Raw genomic sequence first — 25,853 nt, forward strand, 5'->3', positions numbered from 1 at the left:
TTTGCCTCTTAGAAACATTAGGCAATTTCCTATATATTAGTAGAAATCTTGCCACCTATGTTTATAATTGTGCTCTGAGGTTGAAAACTGTAGGCTCACTTACTGTAGTAATCAGTCTCAAATCCCTTGGAGCATAAATTCTTATTAGCATTATATGTTATGGAATTTCTAGACAGCTTCTTTCTTACCAGTGATCTGTCCCTTTGAGCCTTTTTTCTATTTGAAGAACCACAATAATTCCAAATGAGGATCTCTCATACCACTTCAAATGGCAACCTACCAACCATTAAAATACACCTGTATAACACGTGTGAAAAAATAATTTCTAATTTGGGTAGATTGAAAATGACTGTCAAAAGTCCTAATACAGTGGCAGGTTTCGAATTTGAAACCATGGTTTTTGCCTCCTACCGCTTAATTCCTTTTGTTAAGGAAAAAACCCTTATACATTAAGTGAGACTCGTTTCACAGATGAGGAAACCAAATTATTTGTTCAAGGTCACGCCCAATATTAGTGACCACGTCAGACAAAAACCCATCGGTTCCAATATAATGGCCAACCCAGCTGCATCTATTACTACCCTTTTTTTATTTCACAACTGCATCCCTACTTCCGCCCCCCCACACACACACCCCGCTTTTAAATAAAGTCGTTTTGTCTAACGGTCCTTCCCCACCCCCTTTTGCTTTCATGCATGCAGAGTAAAACCTAGCACAACCTCTTAAAGAATAATAGTGGGAGTCCACGTTTGTCGCGGGGACTCCCGCCCGCCCTTTTCTTTGGCCGAAAATTCAAAGGCTCTTAATCCTACATTCCTCCGGGGGAGTAAAAGGAGGGAAGTCACCCGGAGCTGACAAGTCTCTACAAGTACACGCGCGCGCTCGGGACCCCGTCTACGGGCCCGAGGTGAGAATGAAGGCTCCACTAGGGCGAGAGGAAGAAAGGGCGGGAGGAAAACACCGTGGTGGGAAATCCTGCGCACTGGATCTGCCAACCCTGGACAAAGCTGAGCAGAAGCGAGCGTGAATAAATCTCACTAAATAGGTGGCTGCAGACACTGCAGCACCGCGTCGAACAAGAGAAAGCCACGAAGTACGCGGCACGTACCGGGAGCAGCGCTGGGGCAGCCCTTTTATAGGCCGAGGCCCGCGTTCGCGCGCCCCCGCCCCTCGCACCGCCCCTAGGCCACGCGCGGAGCCGCGGCGTTCCCTAAGAGGGGCCGGCAGCGTCCGCGTCCGGCCCCGCCCGTTCCGCCGCCTGCCCTCCCGCGAGGCCGCGGCGGCACGAGATCTGCGCCTCTGCTCCCTCCTCCCGCGGGCGGATTTCCTTACCTTGTAAAAAAGCCGTCTCCGCGGTACCCCCGCCTTCTCTGCGGGTTGTGAAATGGCGGTCGGGGCGGTGAGCGCGAGCACCGCAGCTCCGGCCAATCCCGCCTAGACGCCCAAACGACCCTGGCGTTTCCCCCTCCCGCAAGCCCCTCCGAGCCCATCCATGACATCGGCGCTCCGCCGCCCCCTCCGCGGCCCCTCGCCCAGGTGGCCGTGCCCACTGGCCGAGCCATCGTTTCCCCGCGCCGGGCGCGAACCCAGCTTTCCGCTTGCCTCCTCCCTCGCTGCGTGCCCGGGGGCGGGGGAGAAAACATCTCGGCCTGGGTGTCCCACTCGGACGCCCGCCCCGCTCCTTCCCTTTCCCGCCGCGTCCCCTCCCCCAGCTACTCACAGCCCTCCCTGCGCCACACACACAACCCCCTCCCCCAGTGGTTGCGTCCGTGACATCATCATCATGGCAACAAGAGCTGCAGCCTGGAACCGCGGAGCCCGTGTGATTCCCGGCGGCGGCGGCGGCAGTGGCGGCAGCACCAACACCACCGCCGACGAAAGCGCGAGGGCTTCTCTCCTGTTGCCCCTCGCCGGGTGCTCCTGAGAAGGCTGCGGCAGCAGTGCCAACACTGCCCCGCCCGCCGCCGGGGCTCACGGTGTCTGTGTTTAAGAGGAGGGGGACAAACTGAGGGGAGGGGGCGCCGCCGCCACCGTGGGGCCACCGCTGCGGTAGGAGCCGCCGCGGCTGCTGTTGCTACTGCCGCTGCCAGGTCGCTAGTGGAGAGGAGGCGGTGGCGGCCAACATGTTTTCAGTGAGGATAGTGACTGCCGACTACTACATGGCCAGCCCGCTGCAGGGGCTGGATATCTGCCAATCCCCCCTCACCCAGGCCCCTGTCAAGAAGGTGCCGGTGGTGCGAGTCTTCGGAGCGACACCGGCAGGTAAGCGGGCGCTGGGCGCGGGCGGGAGCCGGCGGGACGCCCGGGCTGCCTTCCCCGCCGCGCACACGCGCGCACGCCGCCGGCCCTCGGTGAATCGCTGCCGCGTCTCCCTCCCCTCTGCCTTCCTCGTCTTTCCTCCTGTGCGTGACAAGAGGCGCAAAAATGTGGGTCTGTGCTAGCGCTGCGCCCTCCAAGCGGGGAGGCGGCGGGCGCCGAGTGTTTACACTGCATGAGGCGGCCGAGCGCGGGATCCGCACTCTCGGGTGGCGGGCACGGGGAACGAGCGTCCGCGAGCACCGCTTTCTCCCCGGAGGCTGGGCCAGGTGGCCGCGCCATGTCCTGCGTGAACGGGTTCGCAGGGCCTCGCTCTGAGGTCGGTCGCTAGTGGGACCACGGACACCCCCTGCGTCTCACAAGTGCCCCTTTCTGAAAATGGCTTTACGAGGAGTGGGGAAGTGTCAGTTGTGTTGTCAGTCGCTCCTCCTCGCCTCTTACCAGCGCTCTCCTCTGCCCCTTCCGGGGATGCAGTAGGCTTAAGCGTGGCGCCTGGGGCCCGATAATCTTTCTCATTGAAGTGACCGTGTGGTTCTGCTTGCTGTGAGTGCAGGTCATGAATCCTTCGAGTTTACAGCCTCGGAGTCTGGGGCCGGGGCAGCATCCTCAGGTGCAATGTTTTCAGGGAAATGTGTGTCTGTGCAAGTCGGAAACGCGTGTTTATGGTTCCCACTTAATAGCGTAAATTTCTTAAGGACCACAGCTAAACTAAGCAATACAAACATTTTTACATCTCCCTATGCTGGGTTGTGTAGAGTTGCGTTTCAAATACACGTATATTTAAAACAAACCAAAAAAAAAAAAACTATTTTGAAGAACGAGGTGGGGGAGACAGCAGTGATAAGCTACGTTCTCAAAAGCTCTTGGGAATTTATAATATAAATAGGATAGTGGCCAAATTTTTCTAGTTTGCTTTTCTTCAAGCTTCGAACTGTCTACGTGAAATAATGGAGCTATCTCCAGAAACGGATGCTTTTACCTCTAGCAATGTATTGTCCTGTGGGATTTTAGATAGCATTTCCCACTTGATGCTCCTTACCCTAATCACCATTCATCTTACTACTACAGTCAGTTTCTGTGGACTACCACGGTAATAGTGCTACTTTCCCAAACACAAGCACTCATTCCAAGCAGTTATATTTTAATGTGAATTCTCTTTGTTAAAAATTTCAACGTTGTTAGATTTGGTAGCGTTTCTTTTTAAAATAGTGAAAAAGATTTTTTATATGGACCTTGGAAGATGGGGAATTTGAGTGCTATCAACAATTTATTTAGAGTGTAACATTTAAAAATTTGGAGGCTGGAAAATAGAGGCAATAAAGTATTCTGGAAGATAGATTTTCTGTCCTTTTAAATATAGTGCTGCTGTCTTTGTTTTTAATTGGAATTTCAGTGTAATATACTGTTTGTTCTCACTTCAGGTACAAAGAAAGAATAAGATAGTGATGTTGATGTAGCTCTGTTCCGCCAGATTTCCAAATTGTAAATCGACATGTACATAGGATATAACTGTCATTTCTATGTATTACAGTTTGTATGATTTGAGTTACTTTTCTACAAATAGTTTTTTTTCCTCTACAGAAGTCATTAAATATGTATCCTTGAATGATTTTCAAACTCTGTTTTATGTAAAGGAAAGTTTTGTTTGTGGAAATATGAATTTCACTGTGAGCTAGCAATAATTCTATTATGTGAGAAAGTAGTCTTTAAAAAAGATAAAGACTGTGGTGTACTTTTGTGTTTCTCAATATTAAAAAAAAAAGACAAGTGAAATATTCGTATGAAAGAAATGTTTCTTTTCTCCTGGACATCTTATAATAGATTACCAGCCCCTGCCACCCTTCCGCCCTCACCCCAAGCCACTGTTTTTCAGCATACCTGAAATGTATAATGTAAATGAATATAAAAGTAAGACTTTTTGTACCTACGTTGAGAATATGAAACTTGCTACAGAGAAACCCAAACTTCACGTTAAGGATTATCTTATTGAGTTTGCTATAAGTATAGTTCATAGTTTCAAACATAAAAAAATTTGTTTTCTCAACAGGTGAAAAAAGTCACTGGCATACATTTAGAATTTACAGCTTTCAGAAATCAAACCAACATTTTTAGCATGTCAGAAACTCCCAGTAAAATTAGCATTAATTAAACATAAACAAAACCTGTACAATTATGTGCTTCTGAATTCTCTCCCCAAAGAAAACTACTCCAGTTCATGCAATAAAATAAAACTTGAAAATAATGTAAATGAAAGGCCAGTCGGGCTTAGTAAAAATTTGAATGCTAGAATTTTTAATGAAGACAGACTTACTATTTGAAAGTACAAATTGTTTATAGATTTACTAGTTAGTAATATAATGAAAAATTATAACATGATAAACCTATGTTAATAAAGTACCATATCTTAAGTTTTACATATATAGTAATTAATTTTGGAAGTCCTTAATTCTTTGTCTTGGTTTGGAGAAAAGATGTTTTAAAATTCTTTGCTTTACAAATGAGATCTTGAAAAATAGCAGCAGAAGAAATTTTCTCCCCCAAAAATGGTAATTTCAGATTTACATTATAAATTCTGAACTGATTGGTTTATTACATTTTTACTAGTTCAGTTTCTTTGTTTTTCTTATCTTTCTGCTTTAGAAAACAGTCCAGTTGACTTCTGATTGTCATGTGCTTTCAGGGCATATCTTGAGTAATTTAAGAAATAAATCAAAAGTTTTAGTTTTAAAAGCTCTCATATCTTAAGTTGGTGAAATTTTAAAAAGTATTTTAAAAAGTGGCATATTCAAATTTGGTAAATCCTGACTGATTTAATCCCTTGTTAACTGAGGATATTGATTCCTGAGAGAATCAGTTAAATTTTCTTCATGTGAGTGATGGAATTATTAAAAAAAAAAAAAAAAAAACCCTCTTTTTCTTTCACTCGTTTTTAAAACGTCTTGTTTTGACAAAACAATGTATTGAGTGTTGTAACAGCATTTTTGTAACTTGTTTTAATGGAGGGAAGTAATGTAATAACTAGAAGACTGTTTTTCACTTAAATTTGAATATAGATATGAATGCTCTGATAAAATGTTAATGCTTTATTGTGAGAATCTGATTCAGGTGGACCTGTCCAGTTTCCATATCCCAACTCAAGCTTAGTTGCTGGTTGTAACGCACTTCATGTTGAGATTTGATGGTTTCTCAGCGCCAGGTTAAACAGAATTACTCTTTTAAAAAGCTTCCCTGCTGAGATGCAGAGTAGGAGTAAATAGAAGAGTGTGAATGAGATAGATGTTCACAAAGCAAGTAATAAAACAAAGTAGGCCAAACAGACTATAGAGGGAGCTGCTTGTCTTTAAGATTACTGTAAGAACTCTGCCAATCTAAGTCTTTCTCCAGCTAGTGAAAATTTTAGTAGACTGTTCTAGATGCTTACTGTAAAACATGAAATCAAGTGTTTCAACATAAGAAACAGATAATTCAGAAATACTAGATAAATTTATGTAATTGCTTAATAACCTTTTGTTGGTAAATTTGTAGATTATCAAATATATTTGAAATGAGTACAATTTTGAAAACTAGCATTTATCAACAACAGATTACAAATAATTTCTCTAATAAAAATCTTGTTCGTTCGTAGCCTTTTTTTGCTAAATCACTTTAAAATATTTTAAGATTACATAATACCTATTTGATAAAATTATTAAAGAGAAAGATTTTTTAGCACTACTGAGATTTAGCGATGTACCACAAACAAAATTCGTCACTTTCTTTAGTGGGTATTTGAAGTCTCAAGTAGCAAATTTTACTAGCTTTCTGTATTGTATTTGATTTAAAATAACAGTAAATCAGTCTTAAGCAGGAGCCCTCTTAAATCTGTAGACACAGTAGAATCTGGTAATATGTGATTCTGTTCACTCAGTGGACACTTGAAAACCTACTATGTAAAATTGAGCTGTTTTTCAGGTACCGTCGTTATGAACAACTTTTACTTGCCAGAAGCTCACAGAATGGTAGAAATGATAGACATGTAAACATAAGTTAAACAGTTTGTTTGGAGTATAATAGCAATGTTTGTATAAGAGCCATGCCTCAAAGAAGGACACGTTCAGTGACCCACATAGGTGGCAAAAAGGGGAGTCAGGGAAGGCTTCATGAAGGAAGTATGGATTGTCATTTTTAAAGGAACTTAAAATGAATTTTAAAATATAAATTTCTCGATAGAGGAACAGATACAAGGTAATTCACAAATGAAGAGAAAACTGCTCTCGGCAGGGCAGCTTGGCAATGCATATCAGAATCCTTGAAATGTTCTTTTTTGACCCAGTAATTCCAGTTTTAGGGATTTAATCTATGAATATAAATCTTTTGGCAAAATCTGATTTATCTTTTGAATCCATCTACTTCTTTTCATTATCCATCACCACCCTAGTGTAAACTACTAGCATTTTTGTATGCGTTTGCAACAATAGCCTCAAAATCTTGGCCTACCCCAGTCCACTCTGTTCCCTTCTACTCTGTTTCTACACCGTAATGAGAGGGATCTTTTCAAAATACAAACGTGATTTTATCACCCTACCACTTGATATGCTTCCGTAGCTTTCCATTGCATTTAGGATAAGGACAAAGCTACATGTCTTATGTGGTGGCATCTACATGTCTTACAAAGTCTTGTATAGTCTAGCCCCTACCTTTCTATTCAGTCATGGCTTGAGCCATGTTCTTCTTAACCTTGCTCTGTGTTCCAGCCATATTGGCCTTATTTCAGTCCCTTATTCTTGCCATGCTCCCTCCCACAGTGAGGCCTTTGTACCTGCTGTTCCTTCTGCCTAAAATGTTTTTCCATTTCTTTCACCTAAACTTTGATTTATCTTTCCTCAGGGAAGCCTTCCCTATCATAGACTCTCAAAACTCCATAAACTCTCCTTCATAGCACTTGCTGTAGTTCTAATTTTATATATGTTGGAGATTAACCTCTGTTTTTCCCAATAACCTCCATGAATGTTAGTTATGTGTTCTTTTTTGCTTACCATTATATAGTCAGTGCTTATTACAGTGCTTAATTCTCAAGCATTTGCTCAAAGAATTAATCAACAGATCACAATCATCACAGAGAACAACCCCAAATGTCCAACAGTTGGAAAATGGTTACATCATTTGGACATATTCATATAGTAGAATTTATGTCATTAAAATCATGTTTTAGAAGACTACAAAAATATGGGAAAATGCTGTCAATATATTATGTGAAAAAATCAGTTTACAAAATAGTCATTTATTAAGTAAACAGAAAAAATACACCAAAATATAAAGGTTGTTGTCTCTGAGAGGTGTGTTTTGTAGTTCAGATTTTCCACAGAGAACATGCATTGATTTTTATAACTTAAAACAAAAACAAAAACAAAAACCTCTATACAAAAATTAAAGAAAAACTGGCTTTTTAGATATGGTTCAGAAATATAGTAAAAAAAGATTTGAGGTTCATATTGAGCTCCAAAATAAGTATCAACCAAAATGTATAATTGCAGCTTAGGAACTACAAAATAATTCTTATATTAAAGCAAGCCCATAATTTCTAGTTTTATTATACCCATTTATGTGTGAACGGATTTTAATTTTTAAACGTTTTGAAAAGTGTGGTTTTGGCACATGACAGTAACGAAACAGAACAGAGACCAGAATTTGACTCAAATATACATTAGAACTTAGTATATGATAATGGATGCTACCATTACCAATCATTAGGGAAAAGAAAAATGATTTAATAAAGTGTTGAGATAGTCATCAGGAAATATAAAAAGTTGGCTTCCAGATGAATCAAAGATTTAAATATGAAAACAAGCAAAATATGTAAGAGAATTATTTTAAATAAAATCTAGAAACGGTGAAGGCCTTTCAAAGTATGAAACAGAACTGAAACCAGATTGCTGAATTTTACGACACAAAAATAAAATTCTGTATAGAGAAAAATAAAGTTAAATGAGAAACAGATTAGTAAATCTTATTTGTACACTTTTCACAAAGGACTAATTTCCTCTTAATATACAAAGAGCTCCTAGAAAATAAGCCAGTAGAAAAAGTGAGCAAAGAGAATTCATATGAAAAGATGTGCAATTTTATTTATAATGAAGATGTAAATTAAAGCGACAACATATCATTTATTACTATCAAATTAGGAAAGATTGGTTATGTAGTATAACTTGGGGAGGGTGAGAAGAAGGGGAAATGGGCATTCTCATACATTGCTGGTGGGAATATAAAGTATTCTGTGGAAAGCAATTTGGAAATCATTTTCAAAATTAAAAATGCACATACGTTTTGAACTAGCAATTTCATTCAAGAATTTTATCCTCTAAAAGATTTTATATATGTGTCAAATCAACATATAAGAATATTTATGGCAGCATTATTTGTCATTGCAAAAGACTGGACACAACCTAAACAAATCAGTAGTGGAGTGGGTAAGTAAATGATGATATATCTACTCATTGGAATTCTAGGCAGCATTCCTTAAAAATGAGGCAACACTATATGTACTGCTGTGATGCGATATCTAAGATATATTAAGAGAAAAAAAAGCAAGACGCAAGACTCCATGTATAGTATGCTGCCGTTTGTGTGGTTTTAAAATGTATGTATATAGTATATGTTTACATGTAAATATATATATACACATATATATGTGTGTATATATACACACATATATATGTGTACACACACACACACACACACACACACACACACACACACACACACACACATTTCCGGAAGGCTACATAAGAGTTTGGTAATAGGGGACAAAGATGGAAAACTAAATTTTTTTTAGTATACTGTTTGGTAATTTTTAAATATGTTTTACCACATGCATGTAATACCTATTCAAAGTAAATTTTTTAACTTATGTTGTGATTGTAAGAATTGGTAATGAAGAAGAAAATAAAAGGCATAGTAGTTGAAAACAGCTGTCAAATGATTACAGCAATACTGTTTAATTTTAGGTTTTGCTAGAGGTCTTCTAATTCATAGCTTCCAGTTGATGCCATGTGGTTTACTGGAGGGTGGCTCTGGTGGAGTGGGGTCTGAAGGAAGGCTTTGGGGTTCTTGTAAGCCGAGTTCACGATTACCAACAACAAGCAGTTATCTTACTGTTCCTTTTAATATTTTAAGTGCATTAAAGGAGGTGCTTTACTTCTTGGAATCTACTTCAGCCAGCCACAGAGTATATAGCTGCTTCTTGTGGAGAAGGGATCTTGGAGCTATTATTGGAGTTTGTATTCCGGGTGCCTGAGGAGCATGTCATCCAGCGCAAGGTGCAGCCCACTGATGATGAGAGGGCACAGTAGCAGGGATGTTGCCCAGGGAAGCCCAGCTCTTGGCCTGAATCTCTATATTTGCCTGGTTTGGATCCCCCTAGCAATGTGCAGCCCATGTGTCATTTAGCTTGCTGCAAAGTTACTGCCTAATAGTACATGTGTGTTCTGCAAAAATGAAACATCATTGTTATTTTGAAATATTGTTCCTGATGTAGAAAAGGTTGGATTTGAAGTTCATATTATTATAAACCTTATTAAGATTTTTTCTTTTATAATTATATAAAGAAAATGTAATAAACATTTTTCACCAAGCACTGTCGGTGCCACCAAATGCCCTCCTGTTGGCCACTGTGCTGAATAAATATTATTTACAATGTGAAAGAGGTTGGGAAACACTGTTCTGGTCAAATCCTCTCATTTTATGTAAAGAAAACTGAAATCTAGATAGGTAAGCTCAAGGATTTGTCCAGTGTCCTGTAGTTGGTTGGTGTGGGGCTGGGTCTGAAAACAGAATCTTAACTCAGCTTTCACTGCTTCACATTGGCCCCCAAACCTGAGGGAAAATTGTAGGAACACATTGATGATAGTTGAAAGATGAACATATAGAACTTCAGTAGAATTATTAAAAGAATTACATGTACACAGCTTAGAAATCTTTGAGGGCCTGCAGTGTCCAGTAGTGCTTAAAATCCTCCTATAGAACTGGTTATACTAGGATTCGTTTTATGATAATGGTATCTATCTCCTTTAAAAAATAATAATAAAGGTTAGATTATAGCAAGAGGAATTTAAGAGAGATATAAATAAAAGTTGATACTGGAATTATATGTATAAATTTTTTCAAAGAAAAGGACTGTATCGGGAGACCTTTCAAGTTCCTCTGGTGTTATAATTACATTTTCTCTTGTCTTTTGATTGGATTAGAATTTATTCAATTAAAAATATGAAGGAAAAATGATTCTTATTTATGTAGGTTGGGATTAAATAGGCTTCAAAAGATGTTTCCATTAGCCCTAGACATTTTAAATACTTAGAAACTTATTAAAATATAGGGGATATGGTATGGTGTATGTCACTTTGGTACCTGGCTGTCATTTTAACACTAGTAAATAAGAGAAGGAATAATGGAAGTTAAAGTACAGTAAAATTTGGGTAAAATTGTGTTAACCTATAGTTTTCAAATAAGATACAGATAAAGCAGGAGTGGATGTCTTAGGTGATTTTAAAAAACTCCACTGCCCAAACATAAAATAGATGCATTTTTGAGACAAAAACAAATGATAAGTAAAATCCTTTTAATAACAGTCTATTTAACCTTTTGGTGTGTGGGCAGTGTTTTGTTTCGGAGAGAGTCGTTTTAAATTTTCCAGATCTTCTGTGTTTCTTGTTCTCTAGAGTTTTAAATATTTCGTTTTTTTAATGGAAAATATTTTGTTGCTTAATTAGTACTGGCAAACTGGACTGTTTTCTGCAGCAGAAATTGAATCTATGCCTAGGAAAGTAAATTCTGAGAAAAAAGGGTCATAAATTGTCATTGGAAAACTTAGAGGGTTTTTTTTGTCCAATTCTATTTTCTTTTTCATGATAGTTGTAGGAAATACTAGGAATTCGAGGTCAATTTCCTCAGGGGAAGTTTTTATATTTTCTTTGGGTTGAGAGAGCATTTATTATATAAATGATTCAAAAAATAAAAGAAAGCGTGTTACCTCAAAAATGCTTGTGTAGTATATGACAGTATAACAAGAGTTTTCTATTTTTTTCCATTTATTACATTTACCAAGGAAATATAACAAGAATTAAAAGAAATATCTTATTTTGCATATATATTTACACTTTAAAGTAATTTCTATATTAAATTAGGTTTTATTTGAGATGATGAAATGAAAGACTTTGTAAATAAGAATACATGTTGATATGTGAAAAAATGTGAAGTTAAAACATGTTGGCATACTCCTAGTTTCTCAGAACAAGAAAATGACTAATCTAAATTTCATTTCAGAATAAAAACCAAGACAAGCCACATAAAAGCAACCTAAAAATTAAACTGTCATCATATTATTTGTTTTAAAACTATGGAATAATATATCTGAGGAAGATTTCTCTCAAAATTGTTTTTCTCAATTTCAAGTAAGTAATTTATTTTGGTTAATATATTGGGGATGAGGGGGGTGGGGGTGAGCCTTGGCATTGAAGTTAATAAATCCTACTCATCCTTAAAGTGACAATTCAAATATCAACCTCTTTAAGCCTTCTGTGACTCCTTTGCCCATTCCTAAAAGATTATCTCTTTGGTTTCCCATAGTCCTAGCCCTCTTTTGCATTGCTGATAAAGAACTTACTGCACTGAGTATTGTGTTTGTCTGTAGGAATAAATCATATGGCACTATCTTCATGTGCTTCCTTGCACCCCCGCCCCATACTCTTCACACCACTGTCTATTGCTGAGTGACACTGGGCAAATTATTTTACTTCTGTGGGCCTTAATTTCCTCCTCTGTAAAATGAGTTAATAATCTCTACCTCATTGGATTATTATGATTAACTACAATTACCAGCAAATGTCTGATATATATAGTAACATAAGTGTTACTTTACTCTTGTAACCTACCACAGAATGTGCCAGAATCTACCACATTACTTCTGTATATACTAAGCACTTTTTTAAATGTTTGACTCAAATGAAAGATTAAATTTTTGTAGCGTTTATTCATTCCTCACAGTAGGATGAACTAAAATACCTGCACATTGTGGTGTGAGACTTTTTACAGTTGGTCACTGACTCACATGCCTACCTACTTAAAACACGTTTTAAAAATTTGATAATTTTTTTTGTAAATACCCCCACCCCAGGCCTGATTTTTCTTTTTTAACTGTCAATGTGTGTTTATATAGACAGAAAAGTGTCCAGGCCAGATCTTGCCTTGAAAAAGGGCAGTTTGAAACCATTGGTCAAGGAGTAACTACAGTTTTCCAATGCTGCAGATTAGGTTAAGTGTAATCTCTTGTGAAAGAGCCTTATTTTCCAAAGCCATCAGTAGTGCCTTTATTATTATCTTTTTTACACGATGGTAAAACATGTTAAAAGTGTGTGCCAGAAGTCATAGTAAAGGTGACAATAGGATTTATTGCTCTCTTTTTGGTTTTGCCTTTTGTGAATTTCTAACACATACACACAAATTTAAGCCAGTGGCTTTTAAACCTATTTAGGATTGTGGAATGTGGACCATATTAATTCATTATTGCCTGGAGTTTCAGTTCTCTTCACCATATTTTTTTTTACAAATATTCCCAGGTTTTATTTTGTTTTGTTTTTTAGTAACATTTTTTTATTAAGTCATTAGATTAATTAATTTTGATGGATTATACCTTGGTTGATGATGCTTAGTGATTTTAAAATAGAAGCAAGGTTAGTCAAAAGCTTAATTTAACGCCATTTTACTAACAGAGCTGATAAACCATTTATTGAGCCCTTACTATGTGCCCCGTTCTAAATGATTTATCTTCAAAACAGCTCTATAAAATAGGTAATATTATCCCCATTTAATAAATTAATATTAATGCTGAATAACTTTAGGCAAAAGTTAATTAACCTCTAATTAACATGGAGAGGTTAATTAACTTATGCCTAAAGTTATTCAGCATATCTTTATTTCTTAGCATGTGAGAATTAAAATGAGGGAACATGTATTAGACCTAAGCACAAGAAGCAGAGAAGCAAAATATGAGCTATATGTCTTCTAACACTTCCAGAAGCTGATAATAGAATTATTGAGACATGACAATGATCATGAATATAGTCTTACTACTTTTTTTCATCATAATATACCATGGTATTCTGTACTGACCCATTTTCTCCTGAGCAGTATTAATGTCTCCTCTCAAATTCATGTTTCCATTTGGACTGCATTATTTTGTTTAATGTATATGTGTTTATAAGATGATAGTAGGACTTTAATATCAATCTAATATAAAATATTTTTATAAGATTAATTTATACAAGTAGTATATGAATATATTCTCATTGTGAAATTTAAAAAACAGAAACAGGTAAAGCAGAAATTTTCCTTGATTACCAGTCCTATCTCCCTCCCCACTTATTATCAGTTTTTGCATAACAAACCTTCCTAAAACTTAGTGGTGTAAAACAATAGACGTTTTGTTAGCCATGATTCTAGTCTTGGCTCAGTTTAGCTTTGCTCCTGGCTGAGTTGGCTTACCTGGCTGCAGTCGGCTGGAAGCTAATTGGTCTGTGATGGCTCTACTCTTGTGTCTGGATGTTGGTGCTAGCTATTGGCTGGGGTGGTGGAGGCCATGTGTCTCCAGCAAGCTCTCCTTCATCTGGAGTCAGTCAGTAGGGTTTACAGGAGCAGCAAGTGAAGGCAAGCCCCATGTGCTTTTTGTTGGACTACAAGCCAAAGTAAATCACATGGCCAAGCCCAGAGTCAATGTGGGAGGCATTTCCTAAGAGTGTGTGACTGACTCTTGAAGAGTTAGTACTGCAGTAATCTGCTATGCCACTTTTGCTGGCTGCCTCATTTTCAGGAAACATTTGCCAGTGTAACAGTGCCCTGATCGTGAAAAATTATAGTGTTTATGTAAGCAATTTATTCAACAATTCAGATAACCTTAGTTAATTCGTTGTTCTTGTTTTATTCCATTCTTATCATCCTTTGGCATCATTCCTGGTCCTATTCACTTATCAAATATCTACTAAACACCTACTGAGTGCACAATAAGGTACCACGAGGTGAGCAGCAGATGGCGCAAGACTGCTGTGTTCATTGTCCAAGTTTCTTAAACTTGTCTACCTATCTTGCTTTATTATATGAACAGAATTCTATAAAAGCAGACAATTATAAGTTTTTTTAAAAAATGATCAACAGCCCATACTAGGCTGAGTATCTTTTATGTACTACATTTTTAAAATGTCTTACAAGGATTTTGTCAAGTGAGAAAAGCTGTAATACTGAGTTATTTCAATCTGTACTCCCACCAGCAATGAGGCTTTTTTCATGTCTTTTAAGATTATGTTCTCTAAGATTATGTTCACTAAGATTATATTCTCAAATCTTTTAACCCTTGCCAATTTAATAGATAAAAACATGGATCTCATGGATTTTTTAAAATTTGTATTTCTTTTATTATAAGTGAGAGTGAGTGTCTTTTCATATGCTTGAAAGCCATTTGTATTTCCTTTTCAGTTTACTACTTATCTTTCACCCATTTTCCTGTTGCCAGTCTTGGTCTTCTGCTTTTTAATTCCAAGAAGCTCTTCGTATATTAGAAGAATTAGTCTCTCTGTGAATTTGGTTGCAAATATTTTTCCCGTTCTGTTTATTCTTATAATAAATACCTTTTATTTAAATAGCATATTTTTATAAAGAGGTTTTGTATCTTAAATGAGAATTTTAGATAACATTTAGTTGAAGTTAGATGTAAATATTAGGCAAGAGAATGGGAGAAAAAGACCCTGAGTTTATCACATCTTTAGAGAAGCTGCCTTTTAAAACTGCGACTTAAAATTAACAGTTTGGGAAAGATCCTATCTTTGGTTTACGTTTTTCTCTTCTAGGTTTGATTCTATCATGAGACCACTTTTTTTGACAAAAAGTCCAGAAGTAAGATCATCCTTTGGAGGGCTACATTTAGATGATTAGACTATGTGACAAAGGTGGAAAATACTTTGTCACTTAGAATAAGTTGTAATAATGTTGCTTTGAGTCTTACAACACATATAGTGGAAGTGGTATAAGCAGTGCTCTAACTCTATGTAACCCTTGACCTGTTCAGCCAGCAATTACCTAATCAACCATGTAGCTATATTAGGATGGCTACGGTAGGCTAGCCTTTTACCTAGTGGGCCCCATAGAAGAGAAAAACTGTAACTTTTTTTGAGAAAGAAATGATGCTACCCACCACTCAAATAACCTATGTTTTTAAAAAGATTGTAGAGAGCTACAAAGAGGGTTAGCAGAGGCATCTGTGACCAATGCAGTACTTGCCATAAAAGGAGATCGGAAAACGGTGAGGCTGGACAGCATGTTTTGAGTCACTTAATGTATTTTTCTAGACTTTAAAGTTGGCAGACTCCTTCTTCATATGTAATTTTACCCATCAGCATCAAAAGAAGCAAAACAAACGAATCCTTAAGTGATTTATAGTGGGGAATGATTGAAAACCAGTTTTTGCCATACTATACATAGTTTTTAATTTTTCAAAGTAAGGTGTTCTTTAGGGTCTGTTATATCATCAACATATTTATAAATGTTTCCTTGATAATTAAGAAATTTCCATTTATTTGATATCAGATTGTTGACATACCAATATTTCCTTGGTTAATCCTTTTTAAAAAACTTAACATTTCCAAGGTTGTAATACATCTCACAATGTGTACATTTAATACAGTAATTTTCCCTCCTGAAAAGCTGATATTAAACTGATGGGGCATTTTATAATAATAGATGACTTCCGAAAGAAAATACTGCAGTTGCTAATTTGTTTTCATCTTCTGTAGACTTTTTTGTTAATCTATCTGTCGTGGAATGAGATTGTCTCCTACTTCCATTTTGTGTTCATTTTTGTATTCCATGTCTTAATTGTTTTAAATTTGTATATTTTGATGTTGTGTTATTGGGCACATAAAGCTTCATAACTGATATGTCTTTTAAGCAGTGCTTTTCAAACTATTTGTGGTAAAGAATCAAATTTTTTTGATACTTTAAAATATATTAAAAGTAATTACTAGAAAAATGAAATGAGAAAAACCAATAAGGAAAATACAAGCTCCCTTTTTTTATTATATTAAAAAAGTATAGAATTCTATCAGATTACTATGAGTTTCTAAATACTTTCAAGTTTTATACTTGTCTTTGTTGCAGACCAATAACAGCTAGTTCATCTACTGAATTTGAATAGCACTGTAGATATCTTTTATCAATCTAGAGACCCTTTAATTCTTTTCTTCTTGAATCCCACTTGTCCCATGTCAAAATTATTATTCCTGTTTCTTTTTAGTTTAACTGTTTCCGTGACACATCATTGCCTGTCACTTTTTAATCCTTTTTATGTCACTTTTTAAACCTCATCTGAGCATCTTTCCAATAGGAAGGTTTTAAACAATAAAAATTTGTTATAATTGATGTGTTTGATTTTTACGTTTATAATTTTATAGTTTTTAATTATTTTACTCTTCCTTTCCGTTTTTGCAGTATAGACTATTTTGTTTTATTTTTTAAAACATAGAAACAAATCATTTTGGAAAGCATATACATCGAAATGTAATTGTAATTATAGAATTCAAGAACAAAGTATTATTTTCTTTTATGTGTAATATAAGGAATTTAGCTTATTTTGACTTTTTAACACTCCGCTTCCCAAGTTAATTTTTAAGACTAACTTATGAACGTCAAATGTTTTAAACTGTATTTTCTTTAAAAAACTTTTTAGTTTAGGTACTAAATTTCAATAACAATTTGGACTCAACTTTCATGTATTAATTTGATAGGGAGCATCGCCACTAATCTATTTGTACACCATTTATAATCATTCTTGAGTCCAATTTTATTTTTTCTGTTGCCTCAAATATATTTTCAGGTACTATTTTTCAGGAGATATACATGCAGGTTACTTTTCTGAATCCTTGAATATCTGAAAATGACTTTTTATTGCACGTATGTATTAATGACAGCTTGGCTCAATATGATATTCTTGTGTCCCAGGCTTTTTCCTTTAAAATTCTCTATACTTTATTCTGATATTTTTAAATTTTGACTGAGACAAGAAAATCCTTTCAATATAGAGATTCTGGTGCTTTTTATTTTGGAATTGTTCTGTTATGCCTTTGGTTATTCCTTCTATTCCATTTGTTATACTTTCTTTTTTTTAAAGAAATAACTGTATATTTCTGGAATGGATCACATTGCTTTTATATCTGTCTTCCCTCTTATTTTTAACTTTGTCCTTTCATATTCATGGTGAACATTTTTGTTTTTATCTTCTCCATTACTGATGTTTTTCTGCAGTATTGATTGTTCTTTCTCATCTTGAGAGTGGGTTTTGTTTTTGTTTATATATTTTTTTATCTATTAGAGTTCCATTTATATCTTAATCTGCATATGTCTGTTGCATTTTTATTCTTTCTTGATCGTTTTAACTGATCATCTTTCCTTATGAAAGATGTTTCACAGAACAGTTTTTTCTTGTATCTTTCTGAGAATACACAGCAGGTACTTTATACATTTTTTCCATTTCCCAATGTAAACTATCACAGATTGTTTTCTTTAACATTTTAAGATGTTTTATTTTTGCTGCTGAGCGTTTGTTTGTATAGGTCCCATGCTTATCTATCTATGAATAAGAGGCTGTTTACCCAGTTCTGGTGTTTTGCCAGTAGGCAAAGTATGGAAAGGCCATTTGTCGTCTTCATTTTCTACTCATAACTGATAGAATTGCCCTTCCAGATATATGAAGCTAATAATTGTGCACAACTCACTTAGATAAAAACATTCATCTATTGTGCCTCTACTGGACTCAGGTTTAAGAGTTTTCCCCCTGTTCTCACTGCACAGTCTACAGTCTCTGTCTTACAGGAGAGAACTTATTCCTGGATAACCTGAGACACTGTGCGGGTGGGTGGGTGTGTGTGTCCAAGAGCATTATGTGAAAATCTCCAGGTTGTAAAGGCCCTTAGGACTTCTGGTGATATCATTAGTGATGGAAGCTAATTTCACATCCAGGATGGAGAGAGCTAAGCTTCATCAGTTATGTTAAAACTGGGAGTTGTTTGTTTGTTTGTTTGTTTTTTAAGAATAGATGAAGAAAGACAGGTATTGAGAGAATACAACCTTAAACATCTTAGAAAGTTTTTAGTGGGCAGCTGATTTATATTGGAGCAGACTATTTCTCCAAAGTAGAGAATAGGGTTGTATATCTTAAATATTTTACTGAAAAATTAGGAGGATTATTCTGTATTTCATAGATGCTAAAAAGTATATTTCCCTCTCATTTTTGTATCTCAGTAATTAGGACATGTCTTACAATCTAGCAGCATTTTTTTCTCAGTATTGCAAAATTAATGATGTCCTATAATCATTGGCATCTTAGGTTCAATATAGTATATTAATAGATGCTTAGCTAAAGCCATTCTAAATTGAATCTCCCTGTTTGTTGTGAGTAGAGTTAATAATAGTTTTTCTTTTCTCTGACAATTTAGGCCTTGGGTTAACTTCCTAGTTTTATTTACCTGGAAACCTGATAAAGATAGAATGTCAGTTGTGTAACCTAACACCATTGTCTTTGGTAAAAATGACTTATAATTAGTAAATTACATAATGGACCAGGAGGACTGCAAATAAACCATGAATACTGATGGGATTCTACAGCTTTGGGCTTCCCTGGGTGTGATCACTCTTGTAATTGAGCAAGTCCTGTTGCGAGGCTTAGGAAGCTGTGTGTCTATGCGACTGGAAATATTGGTTGCTATTTGGTACTTCTAAGCTAGGGTAGCTACTATACCAGTCCTTGTGATCTCATTCACATACACTTGACCTGCCACCTTGGGGTGCCAAAGAGAATATCCTTTGAATTGCTGTGAAGACTCCTGGTGAAGAGTACCAGACACAACTTTCCTGGCATGTTGTTTCATATTTTATATCCTGCTAAATATAACCAATGTCTAGTGCAGCCTATTTAGGTTTGTGAGTCTCAGTGTCTTCTTGGACCTAACAGGAGGTATTGTACCTATATTTTGTGATATTATTTTTAACTTTTTGGTTTGTAATATTTGCTGAGTGAATCTATATTTATTGTTCTTCATAAGAATTTTAAACTAGAGATGTATAATATGAGAATATCTATATTATGTATAGATTAAGGAACAATATAACAAACATCTGTCTACTACCCAGGATAAGAAATGGAACATTACAAATATCTTTGAAGTGCCTGATTGCCTCCTCCTCTCCTAATTTTGGTTCCTAATTTCAGTTAATCATTTGCTTGCTTTTCTTTATAGTTTTATATGTATAGATTCCTAAACAATATATTGTTTAGTTTTATCGTTTTGAGGTTATTTATGTGTGTGTGTTCTTCTACGATTTTTTTCCCCTTTAACATGTTTTTGGGAGTCGTCCGTGTTGAATTACATAGCTACAATTCATTTTCACTAACACATAGTACGGCATCATATGACTATACCACAATTAATTTATTCATTCTCTTATTTATGAACATTTGAGTTGTTTCCTATTTTTTACCCCCAATTACAGACAGTGCTGTTGTGGAAACTTGTACATGCCTGCTGCTGCACTTGTGCACAATTGCATCATGGTTATGCTGGGGTGGAATCACTGATTAAGGTGTGTTCCAGAATAGTTCTACCAAGCTGTACTCTCCCCAGCAGTGTATGAGAGTTCTGATATTCCACATCGTCACTAACATTTAGAATTGTCAGTTCTTAAGTCTTAAATTAATTCTCGTAAATGCTATCTCATTGTGAGTTTGTAGATTTGCTCTTACTAGTATGGTTATGTTTTTCCATATGCTTATCATCTGCTCGTTCTATCAGATATTCAGAGGAGTGTTGAAGTCCCCAACTTGTGGATTTGTTTATTTATCTTTCAGTTCTGTCACTTTTTGCTTCATGTATTTTGAAATTTTGTTAGGTTCATACCTATTTAGGATTATTGTCTTCTTGGCGAAATGGCCTCTGTATTCCTGGTAATATTTCTTGTTTTGAAGTCTTCCTTGTATATTAATATAGCCTCTCCAGATTCCTTTTGATTAGTGTTTACACGGTATATCATGGAAAAAATTTGAGTATATTTTGCCTTAAATTACCAAAAGTGATAAATGAGATTTAGCTAGTTTGTTTTTTTAATTATATGTAGATGAATAAAAAGGAATGTTATCTCGAAAGGAAAGCAAGATATGCTTCCATTTTTTTTTTCGTTTACATTAATTGAGGTGTGTCAGATTTACTAAATAAAGAATATTTGGATATATCTGATTTAAGTGTCTAAAAGTTTAATCACAAAAAATTCTTAACATTTGAAAGCTGAAGCTTAGTACTGTGAAATGGCTATTAGTATCTTTTAAAAAGTTTTTTGGGGGTAACTAGTTTATTGTAAGCATTTTTATGTGATCTCAGCTTCACCTAGTAAGATTCTTTGTTATGATACATTATACTTTTTCACATAGAGAAAAAGTGTTTTGTGTGACCCATGTTTCAGGAGCTGGCAGATTTCGAAATGGGGACATCTCCAAGCTGATATTAGAGAATAGCCACATAAAAGGACAGGAGCATTTGTGGTTTTCTGTTTTTGTTTTCGTTTGTTTGTTTTTGTTTTTGCTTTTAGCAGAAAGCCTCAGTATATACAGATTCTTTTTAAAATTTGAAGTAAACCTGATCTATGGCAGTTTCTTGTTTATTATGTTAAATTCCTGCTACAGCCCCAGCATACACCCAAGAACAGAGGGTCAAACTTCTTTTGACAACTATGACTTTTTCTGGTTCTTCTTTTGCTTTTGTAGAACCAGAACAAGGAATTGTTTTCCCTCTGGTAAAAAGGAAGACTCTAAATTACTTAAATACAGTTGGAACCCTGATCCTACACATACATATACACGCACACACAGAAAAGTGAGAAGGCATAGTGTTCTTTTACCTTAATGTTTTTCTCTATAATTATACTCTGATACATCGAAGGGCTTTGGTAAGTATTGAAGAAAAGAATTATTTATTTGCATGTAATCTTAAACAGTTGAAAAATTCTTACATGTATATTGTGGACATTCAAATCCGTTCTCTATTTTCATTGTTAGTACTTTAATTAAGATCTCATTATTTTTGCTTGTACTGTCATAATAGCCTCTCAATTTATCTCTAACTTCATCTGTTTTCAAATTCAGCCCTGAGAATATCACTAGATCGATCTTTCTAAAACCCACATCTCATTCAATGTTGACATACTGGCAGTGGTACAGGAAAATAAGTGAAAAATTGCTTATAACCTAAAGGTTCAAAAATGAGAGGTAGTCACATCTATATGGTACATATGATCTGCAATGCAGTCATAAAATTCTTACTAAGAAAGAATAAAAGGGAGAAATGTTCACTTGCATGACTAAGTGAGGAAAATAGACTTCAAAATAATTTGTAGAGTATGATTCTTCTATTTAAAAATGTATATAATGTAAACAGATAAAAGTAAAATATGTCAGAATGAGAAGTGTTTAGGTGGTAGATTTGAGTAATGTTTTTTCTTCATTGTGCTCTTTTGTATCTTTGAAATAAAAGCATGTATTACTTTATTATTGGGGAAAAAAATTAATACACCAAAACATATAATCTGTTCACATTATTCTCTTATGCGAAGCCATCATTAGCTTTCCATATTCTACACAGGTTTTTCCTAAAAATAGTCCATTGATATAACTGCTTTAGAATCACCTGGTATATTAAATGGCAAATTTTATGTTATGTATATTTTACATAATTTAAAAAAAATTTAATGAAAGTAAAGACCTTGGCCTAGTCCATTTTTTTCTGTACAATTCCTGACATTGTTTCGATTTGTTGTTAAATTGTATTTTTGTTTTTTGTTGTTTTGCTTTAGTAGTACTTGATTTTGAGGTGTTTGAAATTAAGTTAAATGTACAGAGAAAGCCCATAGGAAATTCTATAACAAACCAACAGAATTTATAAAGGAGAAACAGCATATATCTTAAAAATTACATACTTAAATATTATTGTGATATTACAAATAGTAATTAAAATTGAAGTGGCTATCATATGCTACTAACTACTATATAGTGGTGAATAGAAGCAATATGGCATCATGGAACTTCAGATTTGTTAAGGTCAAAGAGTCTATTTTTCTCTGCTTAGATTTATCCTCCTACTCAAGTTCAGGACGACTGGCAAACAATACAACATTGAGTACCTCGGCACTATCCTGAGTAATTTTTGTAGATGATCTCATTTGAGCCCCATACATCTTCATGAAGTAGTAATGATTCTGTGGCCTGCAAGGAAGGCTTATGTGCTGTTGATTACTCTTGACCTGGAGCCATTGCAAACCCAGTTGATGTATGTGTGTGTTCACCCACATGTGTACATTCCTTTCAATGCAGTGTTCTCTCAGTTCGCAAGATAATTTCTTTGCGAGCAATATAAAAGGTAGATTTTGAGACTTTTCACCTAGAATGTCTGATGGAGAAGGTCTGGGGTGCCTCTGACTTAGATAGTCCTTAGAACATAATATAAGAAATACTGTTTTGATGAAACATTTTGGATTGGTCAAGGTCTCTTTTAGAAACAGATTATTCTCATTATTGGAATGGTTAAAATCTAATAAAACAGCATATTATTTCTCTCCCTATGACTGCATCATTCCTATCAGCTCCCTGTTCTTTTTTGACAGTGATCTCCACATCTGTACTTTCTACCTACTGCCATTTTTCTGTCAAGGGTTAATAAACCCTGGTGAGTGACAGGTAAGTGAAGGGAAAATATATTCATTTCTCTGTTCTTCAGTCAGTTTTATTAAGGTATAATTTCCATACAACAAAATTGACCAATTTTAAGTATACAATTACAGTTGACCCTTGAACAACAAAGGTGTTAAGGGCACCAGCCACTTCCCACGCAGTCAAAAATCTGCACATAACTTTTGACTCCCAAAAAACTTAAGTCATCCCTCCGTGTCAACGGAATTGGTTCCAGGACCCCCTGCAGATACCCAAATCCTCAGGTGTTCAAGTCCCTATAAAATGGCATAGAACTATCCATATGTACATGAGTTTGGACAAATGTCCATAGCCAATTAATCATCACCACAGCCGTGATACCTAGAAGATTTCTATCACTCTAAAAGCGTTTCTTTGTTCCCCTTTTGATCAAACCTCCCTCCCCACCAGCAGCGACCACTGATCTGCTTTGTCACTATAACTAGTATAGTCTTGACTTTCCTAGAATTTCACATAAATGGAATCATACAGTATGTAGTCACTTGTGTCTTCATTCACATCATGTATCAGTAGTGTGTTCCTTTATACTGTAGAGTCATGTTCCATTAGATGGATGTACCATTCACTAGGAGATACACATTTGGATTGTTTCCACTTTGGGCTATTATGAATAAAGTTGTCATGAGCACTCATATGTAAGTGTTTGTGTGAATATATATTTTTTATTTCTCTTATAAATACTTAGGAGTGAGGTTGCTGGGTCATATAGCAAATTTACTTCATAAGAAACTACCAAACTCTTTTCCAAAGTGGCTGTACCATTTTGCATTATCTATAGCAGTGTATGAGAGGTCCAGTTTCTCCATTCTCATCAACATTTGGTTCAGTGGGAGTATAATGATATTTTAATTTTCATTTCTAAGAACTAAGGATACTGAACATCTTTGCATGTGCTTAGTTGCCAGTTACATATCTTCTTTGGGGAAGTGTCTGTTCAAATCTTTTGCTCACTGAAAAAATTAAGTCACTTTCCTTCTTATTGAATTGAAAGAGTTCTTTATCTATTTGAACATAAGTCCTTTATCAGATATATGTTTTGCAGATATTTTCAAAAATCTGCACATAACTTTCGACTCCCAAAAAACTTAAGTCATCCCTCCGTGTCAACGGAATTGGTTCCAGGACCCCCTGCAGATACCAAAATCTACAGCTTGCTTTTTGTTGTCCTAATAGTATCTTTTGAAGAATAAGTGTTTCTAATTGTGATAAAGTTTGATTTATTATTTTTTATAATTCATGCTTTTTGTGACCTAAGAAATCTTTAACATAAAGTCTCGAATAGTTTGTTTTCTTGTAAAATTTTATGCCTTGGTTTTAGTAGGTTGTAGTATAAAATATTAAAAATTCTTAACGATTATTAGGTACCTCTTTTTAAAAGCAAGATTATTTTGGTAAGGATCTTTCTGGCTGTGAAGTCCTTATAAAACTTTCCTCTTGACATTTTTAAGCTTGAATTTCATCAGAATTTTGGCGTAAGTACAGGTAGAGTATTAGAGCCACTTTTTTGCCCTACAATTTTAATTTCTAGGTAATAGTTGGTATCTATCTGCTCAGGGATAACTGCTGTTATGGTAATACACTTCTCACATTTAAGCCAGTCTGTCACATGTGTATCTAAAAGTTCTTTCTCTGTCATTTTTTGAGTTACTAGTGTGAACACAGGTCTTGTGTAAATCAGACCTAAGGAGATTGTGAATGAGATAGAATGCCCTTTTGTTAGGAATTTACAATCTAGAAGTTGCAGAATGACAAATTTGCATAAATATAAGTGATAAAACCAGTTAAAATGTTCAACTTTGCAATATACTGGACTATATAAAAACTTGCAAGGTATTCAGAACTGGACACGACTCTACCCTGCCCACCCCTACCTGCCCTTCCTGGTTCTGTTTCTTGGCCTTCTCTCTTTTCTTCCTTTGGAGACACATGGCAGACTCCCAGCTGAGGCCCAGGGCATTTCCTTACTCTTCATGAAAAAATGTGAATCTATACTATTTTATATGGGAATTTTTTATGATTCCCTCTCCTTTCTAGAGTTCTTGTAACACATGTGGGATAAATTTAATAAACAAATAGCTTCTCTGGCTCTCTCTTTTGTGAGCCGATTAGGATAGTCTATAGATAATACTTCATTTCAGTCTTAAGATTTACAGTATGAATACTGTCCTATCCCCCTTTTTATACTTAGTCATTCCACTGAGGAAGTGCTGTCTCAGGTTTCTTGGGTGTATTAGCTTCTCCGTGACCCAGTTTGGTTGCTTGTCTTTCCCAGCCAAAACAATATAAGCAACAGATTGAGCAGAAGCAGACATGAGAACCCAGTTTTCCTTTATTAAGCCAGACATTAGAGAGAGATTTACAAAAATATAAAACAATTTCTGTCTTCACACTAATTTTTCTTTTGGAAAACAAAATATATTTGTTATCATATAATAGGTTTATTATTCTTAATGAATGAAAATCTCCAACATTTATTTTTTATCTCTTATGAGATGAAAATTTTGATTTGCATTCTTATATTGTCCATGTTCCTGCTTAAGCATCCCTCTACTTTCTTCAACATACAGATTATAGTTATAATTATCTGATATCTTTGCTAACTAATTCTAATATCTATCATTTCTTGGCCTGTTTCTATTGCTACTTTTCCCTCTCATTATGGGTCATATTTTCCTGTATCTTTTCATGCCTGATACTTTCTTATTGAATGCCA

At 35.9% G+C, this 25,853-nt stretch overlaps 1 protein-coding gene across 4 annotated transcripts in view; it reads left to right on the plus strand.

The window, feature by feature from the left end:
* Window positions 1–1,763: 1,763 nt before the first annotated feature.
* The window catches only part of REV3L (REV3 like, DNA directed polymerase zeta catalytic subunit), a 137,838-nt gene continuing 113,748 nt past the window's right edge, over window positions 1,764–25,853 (plus strand). The window contains exons 1-2 of one of the 4 annotated variants that reach the window (XM_011364808.1): window positions 1,764–2,262; window positions 11,614–11,741. Coding sequence is in view for 2 of the 4 variants with exons in the window: in XM_011364806.1 (XP_011363108.1) it covers window positions 2,124–2,262 (139 nt within the window). In the remaining 2 variants the exon portion in view is untranslated. The remainder of the gene's footprint in view (window positions 2,263–11,613; window positions 11,742–25,853) is intronic. The other 3 variants (XM_011364807.2, XM_011364806.1, XM_011364805.2) reach the window with 3 other exon arrangements.

The sequence above is a fragment of the Pteropus vampyrus genome, unplaced genomic scaffold (genome assembly GCF_000151845.1).
Source record: "Pteropus vampyrus isolate Shadow unplaced genomic scaffold, Pvam_2.0 Scaffold101, whole genome shotgun sequence".
Lineage (NCBI taxonomy): Eukaryota > Metazoa > Chordata > Mammalia > Chiroptera > Pteropodidae > Pteropus > Pteropus vampyrus.